General features: G+C 37.7%; 1 protein-coding gene across 1 annotated transcript; it reads left to right on the top strand.

Annotated features, from left to right (window-relative positions):
* The first annotated feature begins 743 nt into the window (after positions 1–743).
* LOC116445855 (fibrinogen-like protein 1-like protein) lies at positions 744–19,005 on the top strand. The gene is made up of 3 exons (XM_032112927.1): positions 744–12,023; positions 16,011–16,195; positions 17,633–19,005. Exons 2-3 carry the CDS (start codon positions 16,048–16,050, stop codon positions 18,331–18,333), a joined length of 849 nt encoding a protein of 282 aa, XP_031968818.1. The 5' UTR covers positions 744–12,023; positions 16,011–16,047; the 3' UTR covers positions 18,334–19,005.
* Positions 19,006–19,343: the final 338 nt, after the last annotated feature.

The raw sequence follows: 19,343 nt of genomic DNA, 5'->3' as shown, positions 1-19,343 counted from the left end.
TGCTTCACATATTAAGTAAAGTATTTTTAGTGGGGACAAGAGGATATTTGGATATTCTTGCTGGAAGGATCTACTGAAATAAGTGTCAAGTTGCACTGGTGAAGAAAAAAAACCAAACCATAAAAAAAAACCCCAAAAAAACCTACTCCTCTTTCAGCAGTATCTTACTGAAAAATTTAGATGAGAAACAGGAAGCAGTTCTTTGAAGATGGAGCAATTAGCATTGTTACTGTGCTGTCCTGGAAAGTACAAGCCATGAGTTACTTTTGTTTAACAGTAATTGAAATAACAACTGGATTGCATTAGCTTGTATTTAATCATACTCTTGCATTTTTCCATGTTACAAAGGTAAGAACTGCCTTCTTTCATGGTGTCTGTTCACGTTCTTGATTTGTCTTCAAGGGGGAACGGAGAATTCAGGCCATGAAAAGATGGAAATCTTTGTTAAGAGTTCAGAGTGAAAAAGTTCGCAGGAATTGTGAGGATCCTAGTAAAACTTTGGAAGGAGCATATGGAATATTCAACACTTTTCTTTTTCTTAGGACTTTGTATATGAAGGTTGAGGCAGTTTTCTTTGTGCATCAGGATCAGATGCAGTGTCCCTCTCTCAGAAACCTGTTACCAGAAAAATCCAAGCCCAAAAATCTTGTACATTATTCACCTCCTTTTCAGACACGTTTGTGATAAAGTGATTTGTAGAAGTGTTTGTCTACTGCTGAACTACTGCAAGTTACATTTTTTTTTAATTTTAGAGCTGGAATCTGTGTGTCAAGTGAGCAAAGAGGTTCTAGCCAGAGTGTGTTGGTCACTTATGGTCAGTTGGTCATTGTTGTAGTTTAACCTCAGCTGATAGGCCAACCCCACGCAGCTGCTCACTCACTTCTACCTGGTGGGATGGGGAGGAGACTCAGAAGGTCAAAGAACACTTGTGGGTTGAGATAAAGAGAGTTTAATAGGGAAAGCAAAATCTGCACACACAAACAAAGCAAAACAAGGAATTCACAACTTCCCATGGGCAAGCAGGTGTTCAGTCATCCCCAGGACAACAGGGCTCCAGCAATGCATACTTGGGAAGACAAAGTCATCCCTCCAAACGTCCCACTCTTCTTCCCCCCACTCTGTATGCAGAGCATGATGCCATATGGTCTGGAATACTCTTTGGTCAGTTGGGGTCAGCTGTCCTGGCTGTGTCATCTCCCAACTCCTTGTGCACCCCCAGGCCCCTTGCTGGTGGGGTGAGTGAGGAGCAGAAACACCTTGCTCTGTGGGAGCACTGTGCAGCAGTAATGAAAAGGTCTCTGGTTATCTACTCTGTTTCCAGGAAAAGTCCTAAACATGGCCCCATGCCAGCTACTGTGAAGGTTATAACTCTACCAGAGTTAAAACCAGCACTGTCAGTTAAAGTTGTAATGTGGCCTTGGGCTATCAAAATGCCACTAGGCAAAACTTAGTTGATCCTGTAGCACTTACTATTATAATACAAGGTTGACTTTCTACAGAAAATAGTATTTGCTGTTCAGTTTTATTTTCTTGCAGATTTTAAGGAGTCAGTCTTCTGTGTTAGGTCTGACATCTCTATTTTCAAAAAAAACTATAGCTGCCTTTTAGTGAGACTTCTTGAGATAACATAAGGCAGACTGTAAATGGAAGCAACTTAAATGGAAATTAAAGATTTACAGAATCTACTTGGTCTACAGACAAGCTGATTTCCGTATTGCCAAAAGGAAGAAGAGATGCTCCCTCAGCTTGGACTGGGTAACCCTGCTGCCTTCTGATTACAAGTTCTGGTACTTCTCGGCCTTTGTCATGCATTGATTTAACAAGAGAAATTGGTTCATCAGTCTGCTGGAATTCTCTTATGTTTTAGAAAGTTAAATCAGCTCACAGAAGGATCAAAGAAATCCCAGAGCCAGCAGAACGTAAGCACCAGAAATGTTCAGTCAAGAGGCAGGAATTCTCTGTTTCTGGCAGTGAGAGTGAGTAATACAGTAAGTTCACTGCATCTTGAGGGTTTGTAGCTGAAGAGCTCATTTAGCCACGTTCTGAATGAGTGGGCAACTGAGTTTATGACAAGACCATGTAGAAGGGAGAGGAGACATACCTTGCTGAATCCTGTTTTAGCTATTAGTCATTTAAGATGGTCTGGAAGGTGTTTGAAACAATTTTATCAATTGCATCATTAAAGATGCTCACATTCTTCACATGCAAGGAAGAAATCTAATGTCAGCTACCTCCCCTCACTGTTTTAAATGAAAAAATACTTGTTGGTGCTCTTTATCTTTTTGATGCAGTGGGGATGATAATGGCTCTGTAAATAGGGTTCGTATTGCTTCAGAGAGACAGGCTGGCTTGTGATTAAGACTTGTATTTGTGAAGAGGACATTAGTATCAAGTGCTTTGGGTTCTGATGCAACTGTCAGACTGAACAAAACATCTATTATTTCTGTTTCAATTTCTTGTTTATGAGTTATGAGAAGCTTGTCTCATAAAAGTAATTGTGAAGATAAATTTATTAATGAATATTGGGTACTCAGATAGTATGGCTATGAGCTTACTGAAGAAAATCCAGAATGTAATCATCTTAAAGAGCACCTTTGCTAAGCATTATTATGTAGGTCATTATATGTATCTGTTAAAGCAACCTATTTAAGTAACTGCATGTTAAGATTTCCAAAACAATTTAGGCAATTTAAGTACATATTATTTTCCAACTTAGTGAAAAGTGTATTAAATCACTAAGAACCATTTAAACATCTCCACTTGGGTGTTAATGTACCCTTAATTGCATAAAGGTCATGTGTGATCAGTAGCTCTAAGAGGGCAAAGTTTCTTTTACAGTTTGTTAAAAGGACCCTATTTTTACAGGCTAACAGTGACAGCAGTACCTTAAAGTACTAAAAGGATTAATTTGCATGTTTAATTTGAATGTTTAAGCATGTCTGACCTTAATTCTGCTGCTACTGGTAGTTAGTAGATAGCGAATTTGTGTTCCTACAATTTTGTGTTTCATTTGAGACTTATTTCTTTTAGGAAGATAACCAATTTAAAATAAATAATAACAAACCCTTTGTGATTTTCATTCTGTGTCAGAATAAAATATGGATATGTGTGGCTGTATATTATGCTAATTTAACAAACTGAAGGAAAATGGAACTGTTTACATGTACTGTTGATGGGCTAAGGAATACAGAAAGAGCTTAATATGTTAAACTTCAAATCAGTGGAAAAGCAGATTTACTGAACAATGTTAAAAAGTTAAAAATATTATATATGTACATTTTGCACATTCTTAGGCATGAAAAGCACAAGATGCACCTGTGGTGTGCAGGGCACTGGGAAGGTCCCACTTAGTAGGCTTAACCATGGTCTATATCTCCAAAGGCTTGTTTCCCAACCAGGAGCTGGCACAGAGGCCAGCTTGGCAGGAACAACCCCTGTGCGTGCTGTGGTCTCCAAAACAGAGCAGAGACACTGCGGCTCAGGAGTTGTTTATTGCCTGTGCTAGCTTTGCTACCATATCCAGGAATTACTGGGAGGGGAAAGATAGTGTTGTTATTAGGCATATTTCAAAAATGTATAGATAGCTATTGCACAAGCTTAATACTGTGAATAAGCCGATTCCCATATCCAGGGAAGTTCTCTGGCAGTGTTTCATTTTGTAAGATACTTGAAGCTATAATTAATTGTGAGGAGAAAAATTTGGAGAAAGCCCCCAAAGGTAGAAAAAAATTTAAGTATTGCTGTCATTGCATATTTAACTCAAATATTAAGGTTTGCAAAAAACTGTAGCTGGAAGATGTTTCCATGATGTTCCACACACTTTGGTGAATATAGTGTTGGTGGTAGACAAGTGAGCAAATGAGCTGTAGTCCCAGCCTTTCGGAGAGCACCGACTTCTTTGCCTATTTGGTATTTGCCAAATGATATTTGCCCATTACCCATGCAAGTGAAGAAAAAGCAGTTATCCCATGTTTCTTTCCATCTGGGAAAGACTGCTGTACCATTCAAGAGATCAAGTTCATCAGTCTTTCCCCCCGTCACTACATATAAACTGGGCACCCCTTTAAGTCTCTTCCCTAAATGGTACAATCTAGCCAGTTTTGCCCCACTCAGTGCAGGGTTCATTCTGTCTAATAGTCTTCTAATAAATACATTATTACACTTTCAGTTCCAAAAAGCAATCAGTATCAATAGTGGAAAAAAAAAAATAGAATTAAAAAGAATCTTACTTCTTTCATCATTTCACTGGCTTTAAAGACAGGACCTTAGATCTTAATGACTATTTTGAACATTATACTCTGTGTATAATCAGGTGATTCAGGCCATGCATTAGTACAACATTCAGGGAGCTTATAGTCAGGAAATTGTATTCTATTATTCTGTAGGAATAGTATTGAGTTTTAGTCTATTTTCAGATTGAGCTAGTGAAAGCTTCTTGAGGTCATAAATAGGCAGAGGCACCTTAATTTATTTTATTTCTATGTTTCAAAAGCCATAAAGGATTATTCGTTGTCCTTCATAATAAATATTGATTTTTCAGGAAAATGGTTTCACTTTTGAAATTACAAGGTTATTCCTTCAATTATGCTGTCAGTAACCTTTATGTAATACCTTGTTTCTAATAAGGCTATAAAGATTTTATGACAGAATAATTTTCTGTGGAAAAACAAGTGGAAGTTTAGCTAGTTAGCTTATTTATTGATGATGCACAAAACATCCCAGTTAGGAACATTATGTTTTTGGTTCTGCATGGCTGGTAGGAATAAAAATTAAAGACACTCATTCAGTCAAGAGCAAATGGTAGAGAATATGCAACAGAAAGAAAACCTTTTGTGACATTTTTCAAACAAAACTGAATTTTTGACTGATTCTTTAAATTTGAATACAAACATAAAAAATTAATATAGGTAAATATACAATAAACAGGTGGTGAAACTCATTTGCAAACAGAGCAAGTAAAAAAGGAAGAAGGTTTTTTAAAGAAGCATTTTTTGTGTATGAAATATTAGAACGGTCTCCTCAGAAGCTCTCTGGATTCTTTAAGGGTCTCCCTGCTGTCTGGTACACACGGGCAGGAGTTTTTCATTGTGTTTCAGAATGGAGACTAGGACACCCCAGCTCATAGTCTGGTGTGCAGGGCACAGGACTGCTATTTACCATGCAGATGCATGGAGAATCCAGTTAAATATTTGGGAGTAATACTTTCCATTCCTGGGATCAGAACAGAGTAAGACTTGAAACAAATTTCTGGCAGTAGGGAGGAGTGTTTCTTTTCTTATCAGTTGTGTTCTCAAATGTGGTTCAGAATGCTTCAGTTTGGCAGGTGAGAAATGCATAAGCTGTGTTAGTAAAGAGTATCCAAAGAAATTGGAGGTCAAACTTCCTAATGAGCTTGCATTTTTGCCATGCTAAACATTCTCTCTCAGAAAGAGGAGGAGCTCAGATGAGAGGTAGAGCAGTTACTAAAAGTTACTGAAAGACAGGCTTATACTGGAATAAGTACAGCATCCATCATCATATTTACCAAAAGGGATCAGTATTGAACTATGGTGTTATTAACAGGTTTGTGATTAAAGGATCCAATGCTTGTTTCATAAAAATAATACCTCTATGCATAGCTTTGTAAGGGTCCCCCACATTAGACATGAGCATCTACAGACAACGAGTAGACAAATCCTCCCATTTTTGGTTTTCAATTGTAGTGTTGATAATCCCTCTTTTCTTTTGGTTTGTTCTTTACTACTTCTATTCGCATGGTATTTGCACAGAATTTTTTCACTTCTATTTGTCCTTCATTTTTATGAAGACTACAAGAGTCTTGTTGAAATTGCAGTCATAAGCTCTATTGAACTGGTGCTGGCAGAAATAATTGTATACATCACTTGTTCTTTCAAGTGCTTCTCTAGTAGCAACCAATTATTTCTATCACCATGTAGCTGACTAATGGTGGAGAGGTCATTTTTCCTGGAAAGATCTGATCAAACTGCTGTACTTTCCTTGTAATATGTTTAAGACTTATTTTATTGTCAGGGTTTTGGGTTTTTTTTCAAAAAAGTTTAAGTGTACACTGAGGAGAATATTAGAAGGATTTTGTAGAATCAGACACAGTTCACTGCAAATACAAGAGTTTAATGTAATGCACTGTTTACAGTTTTTTCATTGGGAAAAAATAGAATTGAACAAAATGTCCAAAGAGTCTGGATAGCTCTTCGTGAAAAAAGTCATCTTAAATCCCAGTAACTGACACCAAAAGTCACCTCCTGCTTTCAACCCCCTTCATTAGTATCGCATAGTAAAGAAACACATTTGTAGAATTCTGCTTCTCAATCAAATCTGTTGATTACAAAAATTCTGCATGATCTTCTTCATACACTGTAGCTCTTTATGCATCTTTTGTATATGATAGAATACACTTGGCCTCTGAAGCTTGTTAAGTCCTTTACAGCTTTGCAGTCCCTCATTAGACTTTTTCAATCTTCTTGAACATTGTTGAAATTTGATAGCTTTTTTTTTTAAAGTAAATAAACTTCCACTTTCTAAATTTGCTTCTTTGCAAAACGTGGTTACATCTGAAAAGATTTAAATTTCTAACTTAAGCACTGTTTGTTGGGGGTTTTTCTATTACGGTGTTTTATTGTCTATTTTTTCCTTATGTGTTTTTAATACTTGATATATATAGTTTATGTTTACATACTTTTACATTCTAATAATTCCTTTACATTCCAAGTTAGGAATTTGAATAAGCAGGTATTTCTGCAATAACAATGTGATGTGGCTTATCAACAGAAATCTGAATCAGGAACTGGGCTCTACTCTGTTTGCTATGTTTAGCAGTGCTTACTTGCTTCAGTTAGCTCCTTTATGAACAAAATACAGACTGAAGTTACCAGTGCAGCCAGGTTACATTCATACCTGTGGAAAAATCCATGAATGCACCTGAAGATCTTGCTCTGCCATTCAGTGTTCCTTTTGAAGGGAACTTTAGTGTTCCTTCTCCAGCCAATGCAAGGGGTATTGGTCTCAGCAGTGGAGCGCAGACAGCATGACTGCAGGTATAAATGATGAAAACTCCCAGCCTACACTGTAGGAATGTACTTTTAGCCTGTGTATGGCCTTGCAGCACTTTCAGACAGTGTTGTTTGAGTGACCATCATCTGTGGCCCAAGTATGCCATAACCATGCAATACTCCAGTAGCCAGGAAAGGGCATTTAGCCAACCAGACTGAAGCAGGGGTAAATAAGAATTTAAACCATAACCCTGAGATCTGTGCATGAACTTTCCTTAATTTCTAAATTCTATCATTTTTTTCAGAACCAATGTGTTAAAGAGGTATTGCAGGTTTTCTAGTTTGTACAAGTTCTTAAACTATAGGTTCTTAACACCATAGTTCCTTAAAATCTTTCAGTAGTCATTGAGCAATCTGACTAATTCTTATGATATGATCTCAACCTCTCTCCTGGGGAGATCTGTGGGCAGTAAAATGTGTTGTTTTGACAGAATTTTTTTTTTCTCCCGCCCTATCCACCCCCTGTGTATTATTCATGTTGCTATCAATTTTCCTTAAACAGTAGGATCAAGAAACTAAGTCACGTAGTTAGTGTGAGACAGTGAAATCTGTGATAAACGGAATTTCCAGGAGAGATTGATTCCAGTCATTTGCAAAGACCCCATGTTAGAGTGGTGGGATATATGTGGTTTGGTTTGGTTTTTTGGTTTGGTTCTTTTCCTTGGGCTCATCATCAGACTGAGAATTTACTTTGTTTACTTAAAGCCTGCCTCATGTTTTGAAGCATTCTTTTCATGATCCTTCCAAGCCCCCCTCCCTTTATGGTTTTTATTTGCAATGCTACTGAGCTGTGAGGTTGATAAAGAGCAGCAGAAGTCACAGCATTTCTCTTTGGAAATGAGATGGTTGCCATGGAAATGCTTCCAGCTGCTTCTTGTCCCAGTTAAGAAAATAATTTTTAGACTCCTATATTACAAGGTTAAGCTACAATGTTTAAAAACTAAATCACATAGCTAATTGATTTAAAATTAAGATCAACACATTCCTTGTTAAATATCTTTGGGCTGATAATCACCTGAAATTCTTGACTCAAATATTTGTGCAGGTATTTATAAAATATTTGTTTCTATTCGTTTTTGTTCAGATGGAAAAGATTTTCAACTGATTTTACTAGATGTGTTTTTGTAGTAGAAATTATCCTGAAAGCTGACTGATACCTACATAGGTAGTGTTTAAAATATGACTCTGAGTTTGACTCATATTTTGCAATATGCCAAATCTGGGTCAGACCAGAAATGCTAGATACTTTTAAAGTTTATTTTCTCTGAAGTCCAGACATTTGATGAAGTGTTGGTTGTTTTGGTGGTCTCTAGTCAACCTCACTTTGAACAGGATTATCACCAACACCAGTTCAGTCACGTTGTGTCTAGCTAGTATTAAAAATTTCCAAGTATGGAGGTTCCACAACCCATCTGGGAAACCTTTTCCCCTACTCCACTACTCCAGGTGAGAAAGCTTTCCCAAATGTCCAGTTTGAATCTCCAAGTCACAGGTTGTGGTCGTTGGACTATGTTGTTGTTAGATTATGGGATTAATCATGCTAAAAGCCTGGTGAGGTTCAGGTGAATAGTGACATGCAGAGGAGCTTTAGTTAACATAATCAGTGAAAACGGGAAGGCACAAACTTCTCTGCTCCTAAGGTTATCAAAGGAAAATGATTAGACCATTGTCCCTGGTGTGAAACACACAGAAAAACTCCCAGAGCTCCTGGCACAGTGTAGTATTTCCTACAGGGGATTTGCTATGGGATGCAGGGGAAAGGGCACTTTGCAATTGTTTAAAGGTTATTATGGGATACTTTTAATGGGGCTCAGGGAGCCTGTAGAACTTTCTATTAAATGTTTAGTGAAAGGCCCAAAGGTCAGAAAAGGAGGGATCCATGTAGCAAAGAGGAACAAGCCTGGTTTGATTTCTTTCTTGACCAGTCTTTGCTGGTTACTTTTCATCACCTTAGCATCCCCTGGGTTTTTTTAGTTCTCTTATTTTCTGTGTTTTGAAAGGTAGCTCACTCTTCTTTATCTCGCTTAGCTTTCCCCCTTTTTTAAAGATAAGCCCAATGCAATCCTCTGGAACCTCCATTACTTCTAAAAGGTAATTGTAAATGGTTCAGAGAGGACTTTTGCTATTTCATAAGGTACATACAGAATTTTATCTGTCCTTGCTACTTTGAAAATACTTAACTACTTCAGGTTTTTTGAGATATTTTTCACTTAATCGGGCCTCTGGTCCTACTCCTTCATTAAAATTAATTTCATTAAGTATCTGATCACTGTTTATGAAGTGAGCAACAAAAAAACCTGTGCCATTTGCCTTTCTCCCTCGTAAAATAATGGGGATTTGGGTTTAACTTCTTTTTATGTCCAATCCATTTACAGAATATTTGTTGGGTTTTTATGTCCCTTGATAGCGGTAACCTATTTAATCTTAACCTCTAATTTTATCAAGATCGGTTATTGTGTTATCCCTATATAGTCACTCTTAGGATTTGTCCTTTGATACCTCTTGCTTACATAACTTCATTCTGACTTCTAAATTCTTAAAGAACCCTTTAGCCAGACCTTTTGAGCTCTTCCTGTGGTTCCTGTCTTTATTCATGAGAAATATTTTGTCATTTAACCTTCACTATAGTATCTCTTATTAACTGCCAGCCTGCTCAAAGAGCCTGTCTCTCTCAGACTCTTAGCAAAAGAGGATAGAAGATGGTTGCCTAAGTTTATTGGTCTGCCTTTTATTTTTTTAAATATATTGTCCTTACAATGCTGCATATACTTTTCCTCAGAATCATAAATTCTACCCTCTTAAGATAGGTGTCACCTAACTGGCATTCCACAGAAGTATTCTCCAACAGTTTTCACCTGCAATGTTTGTATCTGGCAATTTCTGCCACCTTCAGAATAAAAAAGTCAATTACCAGATGTTTCATATCATACTGTTTTTTGAAGCTACCTGAGTAACTTAAGTTTTTCATTACTAACAGTCTTAACTCTCAGCTAACCAAATAGTTATTTTCCAGTGTCTTCCATGATTATGGTTTTGATTGTATTTTTCAAGTTAGGTCAGTGTTTTTGTTGAAAGCAAACCCTTTTTAATTCTGTTAAGTTTCTACACCCTTAGAATTTAGGGTTCAGCAGGAAGATATGAAGAATATGTTTTTAGTATTTACTTCAGTTCTTAAAATATTTTTGTAAGAAATCTCAACAAATTTGCTGAACATTTGAAAAGTCAAATATTTCTAAGAGTTCTAGCATTTGTTCTGTTTTACATTCAGTCAAAAATATACTTTGGTTCATTCCTCAAATAATGGTTCATCTCACAAACACTGAATGTGTAAAAAGAGATTTAAAATTTGTATTGAAAATAGCCTTATGTGCAATGTGTTTCAGCAGTTTCTGCAATGTCAGACAAAACACACACTTCATATGCCAATGCCAGCTCATAAGTTCAAGAACAAGTGAAACCTGTTAGGAACATTTCTCTTTGTTACTGATCGTATACAAAGATACCAAAGTGCATTTAGCCAAGGCTGCAAAACAATTCAAAATCACTGAAAGCTGCGGAAGTATTTCTATGGCCTGATTTTGTTGTTTGGTGGAGGTTTGTTGGTTTGTTAGTTTGTTTTCCCAAAGCAATCACTTGTGCTGTGTGCCCATGAAACTTCTTTCAGGAAAGATACTCAGTGAGGCCTTTGTTATATGTTTTATGTGTTTTGTCATGTTAGAACTTTGTCTCTTGTGTTACTCAGTATACTGAGCAACTTTCTTGCATTAAGTCAGGATTTTGCATGTTTCTGGCAACCATAAAAATCCCTAAATCACCCATGTCAAGCCTTCCGAAGGTCCTGGGTATGCAAGTTGCCAGCCTGTGTCAAAGCCTTTCCCATAATGCCAGAGTGCATCTTGGGCACAGTGATCATGAAATGATGGATTTTTAAGTTCTTGGAGAAGTAAGGAGGGGGGCCAGCAGAACTGCCTTGGACTTTCAGAGAGCTTGCCCCACCTCTTGAAGTGCAAAGGAGTCCAGAAAGGCTGAACGTTCTTCAAGGGGGAAATCTTAAAGATGCAAGAGCAGGCTGTCTCCATGTGCCAAAAGGTGGCAAGGAAGAGTAGCCTGGCTGAACAGAGACCATGGACTGGAACTTAGGGAGAAAGAAGATTTTATGACCTTTGGAAGAAGGGTCAGGAAACTTGGAAGAACTACAAGGACAATGTGAGCTTATGGGGGGATAAAATTAGAAGGGTCAAAGCACGACCAGAATTTAATCTAACTACTACCCTAAAAGACAATAAAAATGTTTCTATAAACGCATTACCAGTAAAGGGAGGGCTAAGGATAATCTCCGTTCTTTGTGACAAACAGTGACAAAGGATGAGGAAAAGGCTGAGGTGCTTAAAGCTTAAAGTGCTTAACAGCAAGACCAGTTGTTCTCAAGCCACTCAGCCCTGTGAGCTGGAAGACAGGAATGGGGAGCAGAATGAAGTCACCTTAATCCAAGGGGAAATGCTCAGTGACCTGCTATACCACGTAGACACGCTCAGGTCTATGGGGCCAGGTGGGAGCTGCCCACTGAGCCACTTTCCGTCATTTATCAACTGTCCTGGCAGACAGGAAGATCAAATGCAACACCCATCTATAAGACTGGAAGGAGGATCTGGGAACTACAGGCCTGTCATCCTGACCTTGGTGCTGGGGAAGGTCATGGAGCAGACCATCCTGAGTGCCATCACAAGCACATGCGGGACAACCAGGGGATCGGGCCCAGGCAGCATGGGTTTGTGAAAAGCAGGTCCTGCCTGACCAACTGGGTCTCCTATGACAAGGTGATCCTCTCAAGTGGATGAAGGAAAGGCTGTGGATGTTGTCTACCGAGACCTTAGTCAAGCCTTTGATGTCATTTCCCACAGCATTCTTCTGGAGAGACTGTATTCCTATGGCTTGGATGGGTGCACTCATTACTGGGTAAGAAAGCAGCTCGATACCTGGCCCAGAGAGTGGGGGTGAGTGGTGCTACACCCAGTTGGTGACTGGTCACCTGTGGTATCCCCCAGGGCTCAGTTTTGGAGCTAGTCCTGTTTAACATCTTTGGTTTGATAAGGAGATCAAATGCACCCTCAGTCAGTTTACAGACAACAAGTTGGGTGGGAGTGTTGATCTGCTGGAAGGCAGGAAGGCTCTGCAGAGGGATCTGGACAGGCTGGATCAATGGGCCATATGGATATAAAGAATGTGTAAAGAGTATTTCCACACAGGAGAGCCTGAATTGGAAAAAATCAAATGAATGCTTGTCAGTTAAAGCTTAGCAGAATCAGAAGGATAGTTAAAACTTCAGCATATTGCAGAGAATAAATAGGTGGTCATTGGGTTAGGAAACTAAGTATCTCAATTAATGTGACTATCAACAAGTCATTATAGCAACATTTTATTTTGAAATCTGTATATGACCAAACCATACCTATGTAAAGTAATCTGATCTTAAGATCATTATATAATTTCTGAAAAATTAGTCTCAGGATCAAGAGCAGAGAGGGAGATGTAAAGATTTTAATTATTTTCAAAGTTTTCATCTACAAAAATAGATGTCTTTCTGAGCATGAGTGAATGAATGCTGATGCCCTTTCTTCTCTTTTCTAATTAAACACTTCCCACTTCACTTCTGCTCTGCCAGCTCAGATGAAAGTTTGGAAATCAACAAAGAAGCAAACAGTGAGAAAGTAAAGAAAAATGGAAAGACATGAGAGGAGATAAACGGTGATGAAATATACGGGAATCAAAGGCACCGAAGATGCACCCCAGTTTATATCAGGGTGATGAGAGGCCCACCAATAAATACCACCAGAGTCAATGGTGTTTTTCAGGGTGTATCTATATGGACAGAGTGGAAAGGTACCTTCTCCTACCTTTTCTTAGCATACTATTTCAGCAAGATCTGTATCTGTTCAAAGCAATTTTATAGTTCATACGCTACCATACAGTATTTTCGTGCCTTAGCCAAGGCTTGTAATTCTTGGTACTAGCCATAAATTAGATAGTCAAACACACAGAGATCAGAAATTCCCTGAGCTTCATAATGCTAAAAACAGAGAATATGTATTCTTAAATTTTCACTGTAGCTTTACTACTGACCAGTGTAATGGAGAATACACTGTTCTGACTCCCTGTAGACATCCTCCAGTATAATAGATGGCTTGTACCTTAAAAAGGAAGAGAAAGATCACTGAGCTTTAAATGTTACAAGCAAATATTTCCTAAAACATTTTCTGTGGGTATTGATTTAATAGTGCATGAAATAAAAATCCTTGCTGAAGATGAATTATTGAAAGACAGAAATTATGATTTTATATGAATCCTGAAGTAGATCTTGCACAGGACTCAAATGTTCAATCAACTTTAATTGTGATTTGTTTCAAGGACAAATCTGATCAAAGTGGGTTGCAGGGTGGATCAAGGAGCTCAAAAACTTAAGCGTTGTCTTATCATTCACAGGGTAAATGCTAAATTGGACATCACCTAAGGGCCGTGCAGGCAGACAGTAGAACTTGCAGATACATAGCAACAATTAATTTATTTAATTCATGACAGTTTTGATCTAAGTTAATGTTAACTAACTCTTGTTAATCCACATAAACTAAAATAGAAACCTGTTGACCAGCCTGTTCTGCTTTTGTTTGCTCTATTTTAAGAGCTCACAAACACTGTTTCTGATTCATTCACATTAAAACATGAAGTAACACCACGGTTTATAGTTGGATTGTTCCTAGTACTTAAAAATCAAGTCAAATCTCTGTGCAATTTAAATGTGACTAGCAGTACAGCTTCGAGTTAATTCATCTATGCAAAACGGCATAGTAAATTTTAGCATCTGCCTGTGTCTATTTAAGCAACATAAATAATTTACTGAACTAAAATTTCTTCATGGTTCTCCATGACTATTGATAATAAAAGAAATTTAATTTAATTACTATGTCATTTTAATCATGATGGAAGAACTTTGTACTTTATAATTCATACATACTTACTTGCAAGTATAATATGTCAGAGCAAAGTCCAGCAGATTAAGCACAGTGTGAAATAAGGAATATGCAGTTTTGCTGCATTTGAGATAGCACATTGGATCTGATTTATTCACCTGGACTTAGGTAGCAGGCAAAGTACAACTGTAGAGAGTGAGATCATTTGTATTCTTTTCCAGTCTTCACTTGAAAGAGGTAAGGTGCCTGCCCAGTGCTGTTTTCCTTGGGGGCTTTCTTAATAATTTTTAAGACCAATTTCTATTCTGGAATTAAATTGATCTGTAAATCATTTCAATGTTTATGCATAAATATAAGTGAAGAAAAAAGGTTGACTCATTCAAAAATACTAAAAGAAAAATAAAACAGTTCAAAAAATAACTCCAGATCCAAGTTCAAATTTCATGAAAATCAGTAAGCTTGTAGGTTAGGGTTTGATTTAAAGTCATTTATAATTTAATACTTCATAATAGCAACAATAATCAAAGCTTTCAGGAAAAGGATACATGACAGTAGAAAGTACAAGTACAGCAGAATTTAAATGCTTTAAGAGAAGCACTGTGCCAAATTTCATGGAAGGTAATTTTCCAATTTAATATGATCCCAATGTCAAACGACCAACTTTGCATAAAATGGCAAATTATATTTCAATAGTAAATCATAGTTATTACTGAATAGTTTTAGGTAGAATAGAAAATTCTGGTTTGCTGGCTTTGTGCATGGTAGGTAGAAAAATTAACTCTCAAACCTGAACTTTATTACAATGATTTATCTTGGACATTTTTTTAAAAATCTGCTGAATATTTTTTCACTCTGGAAAACTGTTTGCTGAATCTGTTGCTAAGTCATTAGATTCATAAGGAATGTGGCTTTGTTGCAACATAAGCCACTGTGGAGAAGGGTACTGGCCTCTGCAGACTCTGTGCTGACGCTGGCAGGAAATAAGCTCTGACTGGAGAGCTTTTTTGCTAGATCTATTTTCTGCCTTCAGCAAAGCCACTGTGGGGAGCCCAGCCCTTAAAAAAAAAAAGCATTAAAAGAGTTCGGTTAGAGTCTAAGTAAATATATCCTTTGAGAGTATGGAAAACATTTGTTTACTTGATTCAGTCTAAGCTGTTGTTGACAGAAACTCCTCTTCAAAGAATCTGGGATTTGCCTAAATGAGGACCCCAGGATTGAGTCCAGTAAGAGCCTTCTTCTGTATTGAATGAAGGATTACTAGACATGTACCCCAAAAGGTGGATAAAATGTGACTCAAAGCTGTTTCAATTCAATATATTGAACCCTTGTGGGTTTTGAAGATGCTACAGAAAAGTTCTTTTGCTTTGTTTACTGAACTTTTTTTTTAAATCTGATTTAAACCTGTGACCTGTTATTTAAATCTGTAGATAGAAATTCACAAAAAAAGCATACTTCAGATTGAGTTCTCCAGTGCATGGAAACATTCCCAGCACTAGGAAAGCCGTATCTTTGAGTACTGTTTGAGTTACAGTCAGCAGAGCTAATGTTACTGTTTCTGTCCCTTTGACCATTGGTATCTCTATTTCACTGCAGTTTGGATTCAGGGAATAAGAAAAATTCTACTCTGATAACTAGGAGTTGTGCTTTTTCTTTTGTCATTACATTACTCTTGATGGCTTTTTGCCACACTCCAAGTAACATTATGTTTCATTGCCCAGCATGGCACAAGGGGACGGGCCAGAGATGTTCTAAGCGCTAAGTGTCTCAGCACAGTGCTCTGCATCTGAGAAACGACTTGTCAGAAATGGGGTGTGAGACTTTGGGAAATGAGATGGGAGATCTCCTTCAAAGGTGGGAGAAGCCAATTGTGACAGAGGCTTACTGTGTTGAAGCTTAGTATTTCAAAACCTTTCTCCTTCAGGACTTTCATACTAAAAGCCATAAATATTGTGATTTTCATCTCCAGTCTGTGTTACAGTTCTGTCTTGCTGCAGGAGGACTGACTCAGAAGGAAGATGCTATTGAGGAGCTCAGCAGGATTCATGCTGTTCTTGCTCTCTCAATGCACTGTGTCCCTGGGCACCAAAGAGGAAGTGGTCCTGGCTAATGCCCACCTTCTCCCGCAAAGAGACTATGAGAGACTGGGTAACGCCAATGAAAAAGGTACTCGTGAAGACTGCAAGGGATTTGGAAGCATTCTGTGTTTTGCTTTATTGCTTTGCTGTAACATTTTCAACCAACATATATGAAAGCTAGCCCTGGAAGAATAATTTGGAATATGAACATGTCCTGCCACAAAGTCCTGAACCTTTCTGTAGAAGTTGTTCTACAACGTTCACTGAGAAGGGCAACTGCAAGGGTCTATGGATATCACCATAGAAATTTCTTAAATAATCCTCCCATAAAATCCTGGCATCAGGTTTGGAGTCCGGTAGGCTATGTCTACCAATAAAATGTAGTTTTCACTGAATTTTTCTCACAGAGATAATAAAATTTTCAAGTTTTTATTAAATAGAAATTACAAATATTCCACAGTTTAATGACATAAGGACATGCCTTTCAACTCTATGGAGAAGCGAGTGATTTCAATTCATAAACATATTTCTGAGTAACAGAACAATGAATACCATCCTTCTCTACAAAAGGAATTCTCTCTCTGTAAGTTCATACATACGTAAATGTATATATAAATGAATTAAAGTCTGGCTCTTAAGAAACCTCAGAATCAATTGTAAAATTCAAAGCATTGTGCACTAGTCTCAGAGATGCTTGATACTATACTATAGCAAGAAGTTACCTTATAAGCATGTTACATTTTAAAAAAGCCAGCAAATATTTTAGCCCAATAGAGAGGGTCAACCCAAGATTTATATGCCATTTTTGTTACCCTCTGAGTCTACTGGATGAGCAATAAAATGGAAAAGCACTGTCACCTATTTTCCTGATATTGGTGTCCAGCACTGAACAGAACTGTAATCTACCTGCAAATCCATGATAAAATTTAGCCTGGAGTTAGAGTGAAAAGAACTCCTTCTAAGAAAATCCTCATGTTTATAAGCTTTATATGAACAAGAAATATGCTTTAATATCTCCCTTTTATCAATGAACACAAGGCATACATTTCAGAATTTAATACAAGGTTGTTAGAGGTGCCTGAAGTATAAATTGGTTCATGAGAAGTTAATTTGTTCATTGAGGAAAAGACTAGGTCTAGCTGTTGAACTCAATTGTCCTACAGATGGCACAGGGACTTGCAAACTTGCTGGGCTCTCAAACTGGAAGAACACTGGTGGAAAAGGGACGATCTGTACATAGCTTTTGGCTTTTCAACCATATTTCTGTCATAAATGCAAAATCATACTTCAGTTGTATGACAGGGTTAACAAACAATTTTTTAAATTTCTGAATATTTCCTGCATGTTCCTCCCAGAAATCTTCCCCCTTTAGCTGAGTAAGTGCCCATCAGCTGCAATGAAGTCAGTCAGCTTCCAGTCAGAATGGAGTCATTCAGTCACTCTAAAGGACAGAGTTCAATTTCTGAAATTTATTATTTGAACAGAATTTACTTTAATTTTTTTTTTGGTGTTTTTTTTTACTCAGACTATCCAAGGGATTGTTTTGAGATTTTACTGCGCTCCAAAGGAAATTCCAGAGATGGCCTTTACATCATCCAACCAAAAGAGGAACCAATTGTTGTCTTTTGTAACATGCAGGATGGTGGCTGGACAGTAATCCAGCACATTACAGCCAACAGTACTGTCGACTTTGATAGGACCTGGCAGGACTACAAATACGGATTTGGCTCTGTTCATGAGAACCACTGGTTAGGAAATGAATACATGCATCAGTTAACCGGCAGCTCAGTGCAATATATACTTGGAGTTAAACTTGTAAACCTAAACGCTGAAGTCAAATGGGGACAGTATGAGCCATTCCTGATTGAGGGTGAAGAATCTCAATACCGAATCCGGGTCGGTCTTTACAAAGGCAACGCCACCGATGCGCTGACCCTGGACACAGAAGCTTATCTCCATGACAACCAGAAGTTCACCACCAAGGACAGAGACAACGACAATTACTTTATGAATTGTGCTAAACTGGAACTCAATGGCATTCCTGGGGGAGGCTGGTGGTACGACGCCTGTGCTGGAGCAAATCTAAACCGCAGGAACATGATATACTGGCAAAAAGACTGCAACAAGCAACGCCCATGCAAGTTTGCATGGATGATGATCAAACCCATTGAGCACCACCAGTCATACCCCACAAAGGCCTGCCCCTGTCAGAAAGTTGAACTGTAGACAAGCCAGGTGTATCTGATAGGAACATGGACTCTTTCTCCAGTGACTGAAGTGAACTCACTGACTGAGTAATCATCCTAAGTAACCATGACTGAAAATTTGTTGGGCCTCTGCAAGGGCTTTAGGATGGCATATTGTCCAGGACTGGAACATGTCACAGAAATATGCCAACCACACAAGTGAGAAACTGTCAGAAATTGAGGCCTCAACCACAAGATTTAAATAACCAGAAAATTAAAATAATTAATTTTATAGTATTTTAGCCATAAAACAAGTCCGTTATGAGATCCAGGATATGATGTCTTGTACAATATATACATAAATAAAAATGCATTTCAGAAGGCTTTGCTCTGGTGTCAATATTAATGATTGATTGCACACCTGTAATTGCACATCTTCATATATCATGCAGCGAAGAAATTTCCAGTTAAATACCTACATTTACAAAATACATACTGGAGAGTATTTTGTACCACAGGGCTCCAACAGGCCTTTTCTTTCTAACTTTAGTGAATGGTATTTTAATATGAAAAATTGGAATTAACCTCATCTTCCATGGCTTCTTTCCCCCTCCAGTAACTCTTCTTTTCTCTCTACTTTTTAATGATCCCATATACAATGAAGTATTCAGCACAGGCTTTTCTTGTCTTCCTTCATTTTAGAGCACTCAGCACTAATGGGATTGTCAGGTGTCCCATTTAAAGCCACTAATCCAAAGCTTACAACCCCTCTGAATTTTTCCCTCAAGAAACTCAGTGAATACATTTTCTAAGAAATCAAATTGATATTGCAATTGTTTATTTATTCCTCCATTTTTCCCCTGAAGATTACTCCACTCTATTTACTATTATTTGACTGTTACTTCTCCCTGTTTCCATGCTGTGCTTCAGTTTTTTCTTTTTTTAATACCACTGTGAGAAAAGAAGAGAATGTTGTCTTTATTTCACATTTACTAGTTTCAATAGTTTAGTACTCAACCTTGACATCATTTGAACAGTGCCTTTTTTCTA

The sequence above is a fragment of the Corvus moneduloides genome, chromosome 6 (genome assembly GCF_009650955.1).
Source record: "Corvus moneduloides isolate bCorMon1 chromosome 6, bCorMon1.pri, whole genome shotgun sequence".
NCBI lineage: Eukaryota > Metazoa > Chordata > Aves > Passeriformes > Corvidae > Corvus > Corvus moneduloides.
Note: the sequence above shows the minus strand (reverse complement) of the source record. Positions and strands in the feature narration are given on the sequence as shown.